The sequence below is a fragment of the Pan paniscus genome, chromosome 9, assembly GCF_029289425.2.
Source record: "Pan paniscus chromosome 9, NHGRI_mPanPan1-v2.0_pri, whole genome shotgun sequence".
NCBI classification, from domain to species: domain Eukaryota; kingdom Metazoa; phylum Chordata; class Mammalia; order Primates; family Hominidae; genus Pan; species Pan paniscus.
The window spans coordinates 46,107,123-46,123,013 of NC_073258.2; the positions used below are offsets into that span (position 1 = coordinate 46,107,123).

General features: G+C 40.8%; 1 protein-coding gene and 1 pseudogene across 4 annotated transcripts in view; both read left to right on the forward strand.

Annotated features, from left to right (window-relative positions):
• On the forward strand, positions 1 to 8,035 carry LOC100974155 (SEC14-like protein 1; annotated as a pseudogene).
• The window catches only part of ALKBH3 (alkB homolog 3, alpha-ketoglutarate dependent dioxygenase), a 39,521-nt gene that overhangs the window by 11,457 nt on the left and 12,173 nt on the right, over positions 1 to 15,891 (forward strand). For all 4 annotated transcript variants that reach the window (XM_008960294.4, XM_003808214.6, XM_034932424.3 and 1 more), the window contains one exon: positions 9,364 to 9,573. In XM_008960294.4, the coding sequence (XP_008958542.1) occupies positions 9,364 to 9,573 (210 nt within the window). The remainder of the gene's footprint in view (positions 1 to 9,363; positions 9,574 to 15,891) is intronic.

Consider the following 15,891-nt stretch of genomic DNA (forward strand, 5'->3'; position numbering starts at 1 on the left):
GTTTTATAGACTATATACTATGTGTTGAGTGCTATAAAATAACAACAAATTACCTTGCAGAGATTCATGCTGGTTCCTAGTTCAAAAAACCTCTCTGGGTTGAAACATTGAGTCTTTGTGCTTGTCATCCTTCATGTGCTTTTGATCCATAGATGAGCTAGAGGGTGAGAAAAAACTAGAACTAGAGTAAACTGAACCAGAGTCTAGCATTTCAGGAAAATGAACTATTTCTTCTCCTAATATCCCTCTTTCCCAAGCTTTTCTACCTGTATTCCTTCTGTGTACACCCTGGTATGCATTTGCTGTGGGGCTGAGTCCTTATGACTGACGAGTGAGGTCAATATGTCTTTTTCTGTTTCTCAGGCTCTTTTGCTATTTGTGAAAAAAAATCTGATGTTTTTCTTGTTAACTTTGTATTTATTCTATGGCTGCAGTTCTCAGACTTCCGTCTGATTTTGCTTTGGCTTGTTTCTGCTGCTGCTTTTACTTTTAAAAAATTTCCATGAAAGTAGACGAAGATATTCTAGTATATAAATTAAGCTCATCCAGGGGATAGAGTTAAGGTCCAAGAAATAGCTCCCTGTTTAGTTCCTGGAATCTTGCCTTTGGCAAATAATGTTATGTTTTATTGAAAGAGACTTTGAAGAAAATGGAGTTTTGCTTATGGCATTGGGATACACAGAAATGTGACACATTTCAGAGCTTCTAGAAATTTGTAATTGCAAGCTACCACTTTACTAAAATGTTCAGGGAGAAAACATTGACTGAGGGAACATGGCCTTTTCACGTAAGGAGATAGCTGCATGCTTTGGTTTCAAGGGCTGCATTTAGAATGTGAGCCAGGGAAGTGCCGAGACCCTTTATATCTGAGGTTGATTTTGAAACATGGAGATAATAGAATTAGGCCAGTCCAACATAGCCTGCTTTCCTTGTTTCTGTCAGAATTAATTTATCTTCTTGTCAGTAGTCATAGCAGAGAATTTGAGGATTAAATGGGCTGTGGGGAAGTTCTTTCTCATTCATTCTAGTTAATCTTTTAAAACAAGATTTCTTAACCTCAGTAGTATTGCCATTTTGGGCTGGATAATTCTTTCTTGTGGGTCTATCCCTTGCATTGTAGGATGTTTACCAGTATGCATGACCTCCACCTGTTAGATGTCAGTGGCACCCCTCACCCAGCTGTGACAACCAAAACCAACTCAAGACATTGTTAAACATCTGCTGGGGGGCAAAATTGCCCCTGGTTAAGAACCGGTGGGAATAAACACAGGATCTGCTGAGTAAAGTAGCCTCTTGTTGTCCGACACTTTGGGAACATTTTGACAACTCTTCAAAATAATTTATGACAATCCTTTTTTTTAAATGTTGGTAGTATGTGCTTATTGAAAATTTAGAAACTGCACATAAACAGGAAGAATATTAAAATTCTTGATAATTCTACCCCATGTTTGGTTCCAATCTTGTTATTTTAGACAAATATACCTAGAGAATCTTTTTTTCTGTAACAATAAAATAGTCCAGGTGTGGTGGCTCATGTCTATAATCCCAACACTTTGGGAGGTCAAGGTGGAAGGATTGCTTGAGGCCAGGAGTTCATAACCAGCCTGGACAACATAATGTGGTCAAATTAGAATTCTTTAATTCAGATTTGGCTGGCTCATAACTTTGTCTTTATTGGTGATATATTTAGTTCATTTATATACTGTCTTGAACAAAAAAGAGCTATCCTTTCTCAGATTTTTATTTATGTTCATTTTAAATTTAGATATAGGGTCTTGTTACGTTGCCCAGACTGGTGTTGAACACCTGGGCTCAAGTGCTCCTCCTGCCTCAGCTTCCTTTAATAGTTGTGATTATCGGCCACACCCCGACCTCTCAGAATTTTTTAAAGGTGGATTCACTAATGTATGTATATATATGTTGGGAGTACTTGTTTAGTTTAAAAATTGTCATTACCTGAAGCTTAATATCCCGTACAAAATGAGCAATTTCAGTCATGGGTTTTTAAACTTGTTTTAGTTTTTGTTCAAACTAAATCTCACATGAGCCCAGTGTATAAAACATATCAGAGCCTTGACTGGCTGGGAGTCCCACCAACTTGACCTCTCCTTTCTTCTCCTGTAGACCCAGAGGTACCTCTGAGGTACCTAGAACTCTATACAACACTGTTTGAAATCCACTGAATAGGTCCTTTCACTTCTGTGATTCATATTTTTTGTATTCTTTTCCTAAAATGTCTTTTAAGGATAAAATGTCTTCACTGAACAGTGAGATAATGCTGAATTTTAATTCAGACATTCAGTTCTGAGGCATCTGAATATAGAGTATTGGTTGGAGAGTCTAAATTAATCCTCTAGTTCATTATCCCCCTTTTTCTTCCTTTTCTCACTGTTTCAGTACCAAAAATAACCCAGGAAAAAAATACCTACTTAGAAACATAACACAAACTTTATGCTATCTCAGTATTCAGTCCCTGAGCAAGTCAGGGAAGTGCTAATTAGATTCTCAGTAACATTGGAGAAAAGAGCCTATCTTCCTCCTTTACATTCTTGTTTTTCTTGTTAAGCGTGTAATTCTAGCATCTGATCTTTATCGCTATGAAGATAAATTTAAAGCTGTAAAGTAAATAGGAAATACAGCCTGCTGACATTATTATTGGAATTTCACTTTGGAATTTATTCTCTTGAACAAAGGTTAATTTAATATTTTTGTTTTATGAGTGTGGATCTTGGATCTCATGTTATGTGTTTTTCTACCACAATAAAAAAGGAGAACAAGAGGTAAAGAAACTTCCAACTTCTGGAGGCTTCTTGAGTCTCCCCAGGTGTCCCATTAGCCAACTATTTGTTGTTTTTGCTGTTTATTTTTTAAAATCCTCTGCTTAGAATATAATATTATAATGTAATATCCACAACAAGGAATTCCGTCTTTAACCATGGTTTTCACATCAGAGTAAAGCTGAGTGATTATGTAAGCTTCCCTGGCAGTTTTACCTGACAACCATGGGATATACTTAATAATAGTAACAATAATATTCCTTCCTTTGCTGAATGTCTGTTTCTTCACTGCGAAACATATAACATGATATGGTTTGGCTGTGTCCCCACGCAAGTCTCACCTTGAATTGTAATAATCCCCGTGTATCAAGGGCAGGGCCAGGTGGAGATAATTGAATCATGGGGGCATTTTCCCCCTTACTGTTCTCATGGTAGTGAATAAGTCTCATGAGATCTGATGGTTTTATAAATGGGAGTTCCCTGCACATGCGCTCTTGCCTGCTGCCATGTAAGATGTGACTTTGCTCCTCCTTTGTCTTCTGCCTTGATTGTGAGGCCTCCGCAGCTATGTGGAACTGTCAGTCCATTGAACCTCTTTTTGTTGGTAAATTACCCAGTCTTGGGTATATCTTTATTAGCAGCATGAGAACAGACTAATGCAATAGACATTCAAGGAGTTCCCTAAAGTAACAGTTCTTAGAGTATAATCTGTAGATCCCTGGAGAGGGTTCATGAAACCTTTTTTGGGAATCTACAAGTAAAACTATTTTCATAATAATACTAAGTCTTTATGGTATTTTCACTGTGTTGGGTTTGCACTGATGGTAATGGTGGATAAAACTGCCAGCACCTTAGCATGAATCAAGCCATTGTCACCAAACTCTGCTAGTAGTCATTGTGTTCGTCATCATCATGCGCTTCCAGTATAAACTTTAAAAAATGCCAGTTTCATTTAAGAACGTCTGTTGATGAAGTAGTAAACATTATTCATTTTATTAAATCTTGGTCTTGGAGTATGTGTCTTCCCAATAGTCTTCTTAATGAAATTAAAAGTGTACCTAAAGTACTCCAGCTACAAACTGAAGTGTGATTGTTTGAGCTGTAAGCTGAACTAGCTACTTTTGTTGTGGATTGTTTTTGCTTAAAATACAACTGGCAGACCGACTGTGGTTATTCAAACTTGAGTATTTGGCAGACATTTCCTCATAAATGAGTGACGTGAATGTCACTTCAAGGAAAACAATGGACAAGATTTTTTTTACTAATGATAAAAGGTTTTCAAGCAAAAATTAGAATTTTAGAAAACTGGTATCTGCCACTATTAGGGTTCTCTAGAGGGACAGAACTAATAGGATAGATACACACACACACACACACACACACACGTATATATATAAAGGGGAGTTTATTAAGTATTAATTACACAATCACAAGATCCCACAACAGGCTGTCTGCAAGCCGAGGAGCAAGGAGAGCCAGTCTGAGTCCCAAAACTGAAGAACTTGGAGTCCGATGTTTGAGGGCAGGAAGCACCCAGCACGGGAGAACGACGTAGGCTGGGAGGCTAGACAAGTCTCCTTTTCACATTTTCCTGCTTTATATTCACTGGCAGCTGATTCGATGGTGCTCACCAGATTCAGGGTGGGTCTGCCTTCCCAGTCCACTGACTCAAATGTTCATCTCTTTTTGCAACACTCTCACAGACACACCTGGGATCAATACTTTGTATCCTTCAATCCAATCAAGTTGACATTCAGTATTAACCATCACAGTCACTTTGAGCCTGACTTCTTCCCATTCTTTAGGCTTTTCTGCTGAGATCAGTGGTAATATTGTTGGATGAGAATTTTTTTGTTATTTTATAATGAAATGTGTCAGCATTTAGAAGATCTGTGTAACTTAGTGAACTAATATTTTCCAGATGACCAGTGGTTGATGTTACAAAACCATACAAGGCTAAAGATTTATTCAAAGTGTAGGCTGGACCAATGGCTTTATTATTATTTTTTATTCAAAGCATTTTTTTTTCAGAGACACAGGGTCTTGCTCTGTTGCCCAGGCTAGAGCGAGCACAGTGGCTCAATCCTAGATCACTGCAGCCTTGAACTCCTGGGCTCAAGCGATCCTCCTGCCTCAGCCTCCTAAGTAGCTGGGACAACAAACGTGCCACTGTGCCTGGCTTATTTTTTATAGAGAGGGGTCTCAGTTTATTGCCCTGGCTGACAGTGGCTTTATATATAAAATAATATGAAAAGTTTGACATGGTTTCAGATTCCATATTGCAACTAACCTTTAAGAAGTCAGCACCTGTTAGTGGAACCGCGACTGCTCCGCAGAGCTGCTGGTATGAGCGCCCGTCGCCACCCCACATCCCAGGCCCAGCCATTCTGACAAGAACTAGACTTTGGGCTCCTTGAGAATATTCAGTTTTGTATGTTTTAATATCCTCTCACCATATTCAGCTTAAAATACCATACTTAATGATTATCCTTGGCAAGACAGGTGTGAAAGGATTGCTGTTGTATTACAATCATGGTGCAAAAATACCAGTCACCAGTGAGGGTATACAAATACCCCTTCAAATTAATTATGGCTGCCTATGAAAGGAGGTTCCCTACGTGTCCTTTGATTCCGACATTCATGGGCAGTGACACTGTGAATGAATTCAAGAGTGAAGATGGGGCTGTTCATGTCATTGAAAGGCGCTGCAAGCTGGATGTAGATGCACCAAGACTGCTGAAGAAGATTGCAGGAGTTGATTACGTTTATTTTGTCCAGAAGAACTCACTGAATTCTCGGGAATGTACTTTGCACATTGAGGGTCATAATGAAACATTTTCCAGTTGCTATACCGTTCACCCTGAAAATGAAGATTGGACCCGTTTTGAACAGTCTGCAAGTTTAGATATTAAATCTTTCTTTGGTTTTGAAAGTACCATGGAAAAAATTGCAGTGAAACAATATACCAGCAATATTAAAAAAAGGAAAGAAAATTATTGAAAACTACCTTCGCCATTTAGAAGGAGGCATAACCTTTGTGCCCCATTGGACTCCACCTTCCATCACGCCCTCTTCAGAGACATCTTCGTCATCCTGCAAGAAACAAGCAGCGTCCATGGCTGTTGTCATCCCAGATGCTGTCCTCAAGGAGGGGCTGAGTGGCGATGCCCTCAGCAGCCCCAGCGCACCTGAGCCCGTGGTGGGCACCCCTGATAACAAACTAGATGCTGACTACATCAAGAGATACCTGGGCGATTTGACTCCGCTGCAGGAGAGCTGTCTCATTAGACTTCACGGGTGGCTCCAGGAGACCCACAAGGGTGAAATTCCAAAAGATGAGCATATTCTTCAGTTCCTATGTGCATGGGATTTTAATATTGACAAAGCCAGAGAGATCATTTGTCAATCTTTGGCGTGGAGGAAGCAGCACCAGGTAGACTACATTCTTGCTACCTGGGCCGTTCCACAGGTCCTTCAGAATTACTACACGGGAGGCTGGCATCATCACGACAAAGGTGGGTGGCCCCTCTGTGTACTCAGGCTGGGGCAGATGGACACCAACGGCTTGGCGAGAGCACTCGGGGAGGAAGCCCTGCTGAGATACGTTCTCTCCATAAATGAAGAAGAGCTAAGGCGATGTGAAGAGAATACAAAAGTCTTTGTTTGGCCTATCAGCTCATGGACCTGCCTGGCGGACTTGGAAGGGGTGAACATGCGCCACTTATGGAGACCTGATGTCAAAGTGCTGCGGTGAATCATCGAGGTGGTGAAGGCCAGTTACCCTAAGAGACTGGGCCGACTTCTCATCCTGCGGTCACCCAGGGTATTTCCTGTGCTCTGGACGCTGGTTAGTCCATTTATTGATGACAACACCAGAAGGAAATTCCTCATTTATGCAGGAAATGACTACCAGGGTCCTGGAGGCCTGCTGGATTACATTGATAGATTATTTCAGATTTCCTGAGTGGAGAGTGCATGTGCAAAGTGCCAGAGGGTGGACTGGTCCCCAAATCTCTGTACTGGACCATGGAGGAGCTGGAGAATGAAGACCTCAAGCTCTGGACTGAGACCATCTACCACTCTGCAAGCATCTTCAAAGGAGCCCCACACAAGATTCTCATTCAGATTGTGGATGCCTCTTCAGTCATCACTTGGAATTTCGACGTGTACAAAGGGGACATTGTCTTTAACATCTATCACTCCAAGAGGTCGCCACAGCCACCCAAAAAGGACTCCCTAGGGGCCCCACCTCTCCAGGTGGGAACAATGTGCAGCTCATAGACAAAGTCTGGCAGTGGGGCCGTGACTACAGCATGGTGGAATTGCCTCTGATCTGCAAAGAAGGAGAAGGCGTGCAGGGCTCGCATGTGACCACGTGGCCGGGCCTCTACATCCTGCAGTGGAAATTCCACAGCATGCCCGTGTGCACCATCAGCAGCCTGCCCCAGGTGGATGATGTGCTCGTGTCCCTGCAGATCTCTTCGCACAACTGTAAAGTGATGTACTACGCCAAGGTGATAGGCTCCGAGGATTTCAGAGGTTCCATGACGAGCCTGGAGTCCAGCCACAGTGGCTTCTCCCAGTTGAGTGCACCACCACCTTCTCCAGCCAGTCCCACTCCAGCTCCATGATTTCCAGCTAGTGCCACACCACCTGCACCTAGTGTGCAGAGGAGATGGCCGCCCCTCCTCAGACAGCCAGCTCCACCCTCCTGCCGAGCAGCGACATTGTACAGACTCCTCTCACCTCTAGAGAGCAAATAGCTCTCCAGATGGTAAACATAGTCATTTCATCCCAAAACTATCTTGGCAGGTAGTTTTAACTCTGATCCTACCTTAACTCAATAGCCATAGATTTTGTATATGTTGTGCACAAAATCAAACCAGAGCACAAGGGCTCTCTTGAAATAAAAGTAGTTTCTATACCAATTAAAAGATTGACGTGGTCTCAGGAAAAAAAAAAAAAAGGAAACCAGTACTTGTTGAGTTTTGGTATAATATCAAAGAAGAATATCTACAGTTATTTGAAAAGGCTGTAAACTACATACCTATGTGAAGCCAATTTCCTTCATATACTTCAATAAAAACAACCTATTTTAACAGATTGAATGCAGAAACAAATATGAGAATCAGCTCTCTTCTATTAAGTTAGATATTAAAAAGATTTGCAAAACAGTGTCACCCTTCTCATCAATTATTCAATTATTTGTGTTGGAAATTATAGTTATTTTTCATTAAAATGTTGATGTTAACATGTAATGGATTTGTCATTGCATTTTTTAAATTTTAATTTAAATTTTTTTTTTTTTTTTTTTTTGTGACGGAGTCTCGCTCTGTTACCCAGGCTGGAGTGCAGTGGCACAGTCTCAGCTCACTGCAGCCTCCGCCTCCCGGGTTCAAGTGATTCTTCTGCCTCAGCCTCCTGAGTAGCTAGGACTACAGGCACATGCCACCATGCCCAGCTGATTTTTGTATTTTTAGTAGAGACAGGGTTTCACCATATTGGCCAGGCTGGTCTTGAACTCCTGACCTCGTGATCCACCCGCCTCGGCCTCCCAAAGTACTGGGATTACAGGTGTGAGCCATGTTGCCCGGCCTGTCCTTGCATTTTAAATGAATTAACCAGTAGTTGAAAATTTTTTCAGTTTTAATTTTAAATATGATAAAAACTGACTGCTGTAACCCATATAAACAGAAGTTCTTTGGGCTCCTCAATAATTTCTCATGTAAAATTTGAGAACCACTGTTCTAAAGGAAGCTTTATAAAGTACTCCAGATTTCTGGGAGAAAAGAATTCTAGCAAGAACCAATATAAGCTATGTTGTTTGTAGCTCCCAAGTACAATCTAAGGTCAGGGGTCATAGCTTCCTGTAATATACATGGCAAGACAGTTCCAAATATTAATTACATCAGTGAACCCAGTGCCCAGGAGGCAGGGCCACAGAACCTGTTTAAGTCTTCTGTAGTTGATGGCTCATACACTTGTCAAGAGCATATCATGATTCTCATTCTTTAGAAAAGAATGTTTTTACTCTTTAGGTTATGTTTTTTGGAAGTTAGCCACTCTGGAAATATTAAAGATCATTTTTAAAAAGCACTTCTCCCCATCAGGATAAAATAGGAATAGAACGAACAGAGGGCCACCCAGCAGGAAAGTTGTTTCACTCTTCAGGCTTCAGTCTGGGTCTGCTGACTACCTAGTGACATATCGGCTTTGCTGCTCCACTTACCACCTTAATGACTTACCAAGGTCACTGCCCTGAAGATACTGATGAAAATACGTGGCAAAGGCCATGTATTTAACATGGAAAGGATGAGATGGTTAGATAGATTCTGGTCCTCATGATATTGCTGTACTAAATTTAGTACTTTTATAAAATTGCAGAGATCAACTTGCTTCAAAATAGAAATGATGGGAGGGAATTAAACTACTTTTCTTGCCTTCTGTTTATTGCATTCCAAGTGGTTTGCTTATTACATGCCCTGGTTATAACTTGGCTGATTTTGCCCTTTTCTGTTTTTCCATGCGGCTGTCATTTTGTGTGTAATGCGACTGTCTTGCCCTTTTCTTGGTCTGTGGATCGCAGTGGCATCCTGTGCTGCGCACACTAAAGAATCGCATTGAAGAGAACACTGGCCACACCTTCAACTCCTTACTCTGCAATCTTTACCGCAATGAGAAGGACAGCGTGGACTGGCACAGTGATGATGAACCCTCACTAGGGAGGTGCCCCATTATTGCTTCACTAAGTTTTGGTGCCACACGCACATTTGAGATGAGAAAGAAGCCACCACCAGTGAGTATTCTCTTTTTCTTATGCTCTTCCTGCCTCTTATTAGTCTGTGGAAAAAGTAGAACTCCTAAAAGCTTCTACTTTCAGATTTCGAGCATGGGAATACACATTTTGTTGATGAAACATTTTCAAGTGACTACTTCCCCATGGTTAACTTTTGACTTCCAAAGTGCTCCTTCATTCATTTACATGTCCAACAAGAATTGGCTGCCTTATGCTAGGTGCTGGCGGCTCATTTCATTGATGATAAACTCCCTGTCCTCCTGGAGATACAGTCTAGTTGGGGTAGATAAATATTGCCAATTACTCAAATAATTGCAATTGTGATCAATGCTGTGAAGGAAAGCCTTAGAAGAATGACTCAAGCTAGTGGGAGGCTAAGGAAGAGGAAGGAGGCTAAGGAGGGCGTCCCTGAAGAAACCTTTATTTTAAGTGTTCTTCATGGTAATATGGCCACTTTTCTGAAAGGGAGCATTCACGTATGTTTGTTCCTTCTTAGCCTTCTCCTGAAATACAGGTGAATCTAACTCTTTCAGAGAGAGGAAACTCAAGCCAGATTATCAGAGGTGGTGATCTGTCCACATTCAGGTAGAAAAACAGTGACCAAAAAGTTAATAACGATATAATAACTTCAGTTTCCACCCCAGTGCTTACCTCGATTATGTGACATTTGAGGAATACTAGGGTTATTAATTTTTTAAAAAATCAAAACTGTAGCCCCTTATGACTAAGAAAGATAGTAATGCCAAGAAAAGAGCCAATTATTTTATTTTCAGTATTTGTGTCTCTTCCTAACCAGCATTCCTGATCATTCAGCTTATAATATTAAACCAGACCCAGTCAGTGTGGAAGGCCAACCAACAGGCTGTTTTTTTGCTTGCTTGTTTTTTAGAGATGGAGTCTCACTCTGTCGCCCAGGCTGGAGTGCAAGTGGCACGATCTCGGCTCACTGCAACCTCTGCCTCCCCAGTTCAAGCGATTCACTTGGGTTAGCCTCCCGAGTAGCTGGGATTACAGGCACGTGCCAGGACCCCTGGCTAATTTTTGTATTTTTAGTAGAGATGGGGTTTTGCCATGTTGGCCAGGCTGTTCTCAAACTCCTGACCTCAGGTGATTCGCCCACCTCGGCCTCCCAAAGTGCTGGGATTACAGGCATGAGCCACTGCACCTGGCCCAGGCTGATTTTTGAATAGACCTAAGCCAGACCACATCATTATTAGTTCTTGTGTCAGTTCTTCGTCAGATATACTTCCATAAGAATACAGTTAACAGACTGAGTGTTTTCCTGGTGTGTATTTGGGTTTCCATGCATGGTATTTTTAAAGCATATTGTGTAATTTTGCATATGTGCCATTAAGCACCTTTTGTTGGTATAATTTCCATTGATTAGGTTTTCTTTGGTTATGTTTACATAAAAAGTTTGATCATTGTTAGGGGATTGGTAGTTGCCGGTGTTTTTTTAAGTGAACTTGCTCCCTAAGCCTTCAGTTACATTGGCAAGCAGCCTTCTCATATACCAAGGAGTACCACTTGAGAATCAGACAAACCAGCTTTTGCTATATTTGTTTTAGGTATGATTATACTTCTGTACACAGCTTTCACTCAGTTAAATACCAAGTTCATATGTGTGAAAAATTCATCCTGCCCTTAGTAAGACTCCTGTTACATAAATAGTAGAGAGACACTGTATCAGTCTCATTATTTAAGTTCAAACCCTCTTCTCAAGCCAGATGTATGGAACCTCAGCTTGTTGCCAGGAGTGGTCCTGAGACCGGGGGCCGTAGCAGTGAATGAGTAAGATGAAATCGTCTTTCTCCTCCTGGAGCTCATCTAGCATATGCTAGCACTGCGCCTTCCTCCTAGAGTTATCCTTCTGGCCTCCTGATTGGCAAATAAGCTGTAGTATATATAGCCTTTGGTATAATAATGGTTTTTAGTTCTTCACACTTACTTTCTTTGTTGCTCAGTATTTAAGTATTCAGTTACTGTTTCTTTACACACATATATTCACCACCACCATGCCCCTTTTTAAAAATTTGGGCCTATTTATAGATTTGAAGCTTAAGAATTCCCTAAGTATGCTTTTTGGATAAATCATTTTACTGTCCAAGCAATTTCCAAATATTATGCATTCACAATATTCTGGTGCCCAGAAATACCCCGTTTCTTCTCCCCTCCAGAGAGCTGAATTTCTTCATTTTCTCATATAAAGATATGACATATGGTGATCAAGAGCTATTTCTTGGTAGTACACATCAGTTATGTTATAGGGTAACATGTAGATGGAGAGCATAACTACTACATACATTGTTCCTGTGGGCAAGCATTTGGAACAGCGCCTTATCCTGCCGTGCCCCATGCTGTAGCTTTCTCTTCTCCTCAGCCTTCTTGGAGCCTATTTTGATGAACATGAATGATAATACAGGCCATGAAATACTCAGAAGTGGTAAAGTCCACATAATTGTCTGCCAGTGGCAAGGGAATCTGCGCTATGACGATGGTAGCTGATTTGATTAAAATGCGGATCCAATAAGTAAGAAAATTTGCCTGAGATTTTAACAAAGTTGCCTGAGGAAAGGGATTTGGGAAGAAATATAAACATGTTGGTACTTCAGGTTGTTGACTGTAGTAAGTTTTGGCTTCTGGCCTAGTCTTAACTATGATTGAATTTCATGCAATTTTTGTATATCATCTCAATTCTGGCTTTTGTTTAAGATTGGGAAATTGAATATTAATATGTTTGAAATTATAATCACACATGAGTAAAAAGTGACCTTTTTTCCCCAGAACCTGTAAGTCCATTTTTGTGTAAACAGGATACAAGTTTAAACTTTTGAAGATTCCTTCAGGTCTCTCTAACGGATTTCCAAAAACCTGGGGCTCTACAAAGGTAGCTAAACTCGAAGTGCAGAACCCTTTCTTTGAGTTGATGGCCTTGGAAATATACCTTAGAGTGCATCATCTTTATCTTATAAATAATCCTTTTTTCCAAAGGATTGAAAGGAAGCGATTATTGCAAATTTTTGTCTACTTTTCTTTATAAACTCAGGTGATGAGAACATGACTCATGATTCATACAGCCCAAGGTAAAGCATAATTTAAAAAGTACAAATTAGGTTAGTCTTCTGTGTGGGATTTGTAGGAGTCTGACTTCCTGTAACTCTTAGAGACCTATCTCGGTGTGCTACTACAGATTGTAATTTTCATGTCTGTCACCGAGACGTTCAGGGTTTATTAGAGGTTGTGGGAGGGAATCTTTCAAACTCCTATTAGCTTTGACCCATCGGAGGAGAAGTTAATGCCTATTTGACTTGAGTCACAGTTTCGCATCTCAGGCGGACATGGAAGAGTCGTGACATTTCCTGCACTTTGTTCAAATGTGCAGTTTTGAGACAGAAAAGCGTTTGTTTTGGGCCACTTTCAAAGAGAAATAGTCTTGATTTTTTAAAAATTCAAATTCCTCCCCCCTTGCAGCAGCTGTTTATTTTGTAGTCTGGCACCTTGAGCAGATCTCCATTAACTGCTGATCTACTGAAAGCTGCCCCAGTTCCACACACTGTATTCCTAACAGTTTCTCCCTGTGCTGAGACGGTAAGGAGATCTTTGTTTCGTAAGCACCAGTGCCCTCTGATTCATGCATCAGCTCAGTCAGCTTCTTGTAGACATCATCTCTCGGATTAAACATTTCACTCCTCCAAGGTGCCGGTTTTTTGTTTTTTTTTTCACTGTCCTGTAGTCCAAGTCTGCCAAGTGCTGCTCATTCATTTTGATTTTAGAGTAAATTACCCTTTCCTTTAATGATATTACTGTCATTCCTCAGGGGCATAGTAGACTTGTTTAAGCTTGCTTTTACATTCATTCCGATTCCTTTTTTGTTTAGTTCAAATCAAAGACTAAGTGAAGGGCACCTTATCTATATTCTGGCTGGTGTCAGGCTATATTGTCTTAAGACTGTCATAAAGCTTATCAAATATACTTCAGTAGACCTTTTTTATTCTATCAGGCTGGCGTTATTAAAGGTTTTCTATACTTCTTGTCCCAAACCCAGTTGTACTTTTCAAACTACATTGTGTTCCTGTTTGCAAAGATTAGTCTGGTTCTTTTCCCAGCTAGTTTTAATTCTATACTGAAAAAAACAAGCTGGAAAAGGAACTACAAAAGCCATTTGGCAGGCTGCTATTTCTCTGTCGGTTACCATGGAAACAGTGATGGCTGGGGGGTGTTATTAGATAATAGCAGGAAGTTTGTGATGCACTGGAGGTTTAGATGCCAAAAGCCTTGTTTTTCTAGCAAATTACCTCTGGATAAACTGTATCCTTCATCAGCTGAATTCTGCAAATGTTAGGGGCTCCTATTCACCTCAGGGTGATTGAGCTACAGCAAGTTGAGCCCTCTAACCACTCCTCTCTTTAGCCCTTGTGAAGAATGTGAATCCTGTTTGTATTGCCAGGAGAGATGATTGTAAAACCAAGTCTAGCGGTAGAGACTATGAGAGCACCCAATGAAATGGAGGTCCTAGTGTTTCCTTTGCTAATTGGTTGTGGGTTTTTTGTACACTGCTGGGAAGAGTGGAGTATAAAAAGGTCAGTCAAGTCATAAATACTGATATTTTTTGTAAGACTTTAGAAAAGAAGATATTGGAATCCAAAATAATATGATACTAAATAGTGTAAATTTAGAAGTTAGATAAGCTAGTACTATGCAGGATTTCATAGAGTGGAAACAACCCACACCTTAGCCAGCAGCCCCGCTGCTGCTATTCCAGTCATCTATCCTTCCTATTAATCCATCTGGTGATTATAGCACCTACTCTAAGAGATTATAAGAAATACTTGAGGCTGGGCATGGTGGCTCTCACCTGCAACCCCAGCACTTTGGGAGGCCGAGATGGGAGGATCCCTTGAGCTCAGGAGTTTGAGACCAGCCTGGCTAACAGTGAGACCCCATCTCTATTTTTTTAAAGTGAATAAAATAAATACAAGTAAATAATAAGTAATAAAAAGAAATACTTGAAATAAATTGTTGATAGCCATGATCATTTAAAAACACTTTCTAATGAAATTTTAAAAATTGGGTTGTATTTCCTGTTTCTATCCCTGATGTTGCCAAAAAGCACTCAACTGTCTTATGTGTACTTATTCCTTTTTTGTAAATGGGATTGATAATTGGTAGCTACTTCATGGAAGTAATTAACAAGTTTTCCCATGAAAGTTGCTGTAGTAATCAGTGCATTTTTAAGCTTTTGTAAATGGTAGATGCTATGGTGACTTTTCAGATATGGAAACTGAAAAAGGAAATAGCAATGAAACTAAACTCCAAGGTACCCTTGGTCTGTGAAATGGCATTCATTGAAAGAGTATAGGGAAGCCTCAGGGAGGGTAAGGCGGCCTGTGGATCATAAATGGTAATTGGGTTTTTGAGTTCCCATCTCTAGGACCATTTAATGGTTTGGAGAGTGTGAGGGTGAGTAGAGAGAGAGAGAGAGAGAGAGAGTGTGTGTGTTTAAGCAGATAAAGATTGGTAGTCCTGATAAGACTTGAATTATCTTCAGACTTGAGATCCCTTAGGAGTTGGAGTCCTCATTTGCGTCCTTGGGGCCTTGTCTCAAGCTAGAATCCATGCCCTAACTCCCACTGGGAATAATTGATTTTTGCAACAAGCCTCCCAGTTTTCTATTACTAGTGACAGCACTTTTAGTTTCAGTAGGACAAACTTGTGTTCCTTGTGAAACTAAGTGATTCATTGTTGTTTCTGTGTGTACCATGATTTGGCTTGCAAACCTGGCTTTTTTTAAACTTTGCCCCAGTGGTAGAGGTTTTTCTCCCCTTACCATACTCTTAAGGACTATTCCTAAGCCATCTGGTATCTGGTGATTTTTTTCATCTTTCACAAGTCACATTTTCATGGAGGATGGCTGCCTCACCGAGGCAGAGAAGAGCAAAGTGTGTTTCAGGAAGGGAAAGGAGGCCCTGCCCTGGAGCAGAGCGAGCCAGCTTGAGGAGTGTCACAGGTGGTGAGACTGGGAGAGTGGGCAGGCACCAGGGCATGCAGAGACTCATGAGCCTCAGGAAGGAGCAGATTTTGTTTTATGTCCATCAGGGAGCCAGTGAGGTGTATAAAGCAGAAGAGTGACACGGTCTGATTGGCAATTTTAAAAGGTCACTATTGCTACTGCATGGAGCCTGGACTAGAAAGAAACAAGGAGGCCAATTAGGACATTGTTAGATTTTGTATATACCTTGGGACCAAGGTAGAGAAGGAGAAAAAGGGATGATTCAATGGCATGAGCTCAGAGGAACAGGGATTTTTATTCTCTGCTGC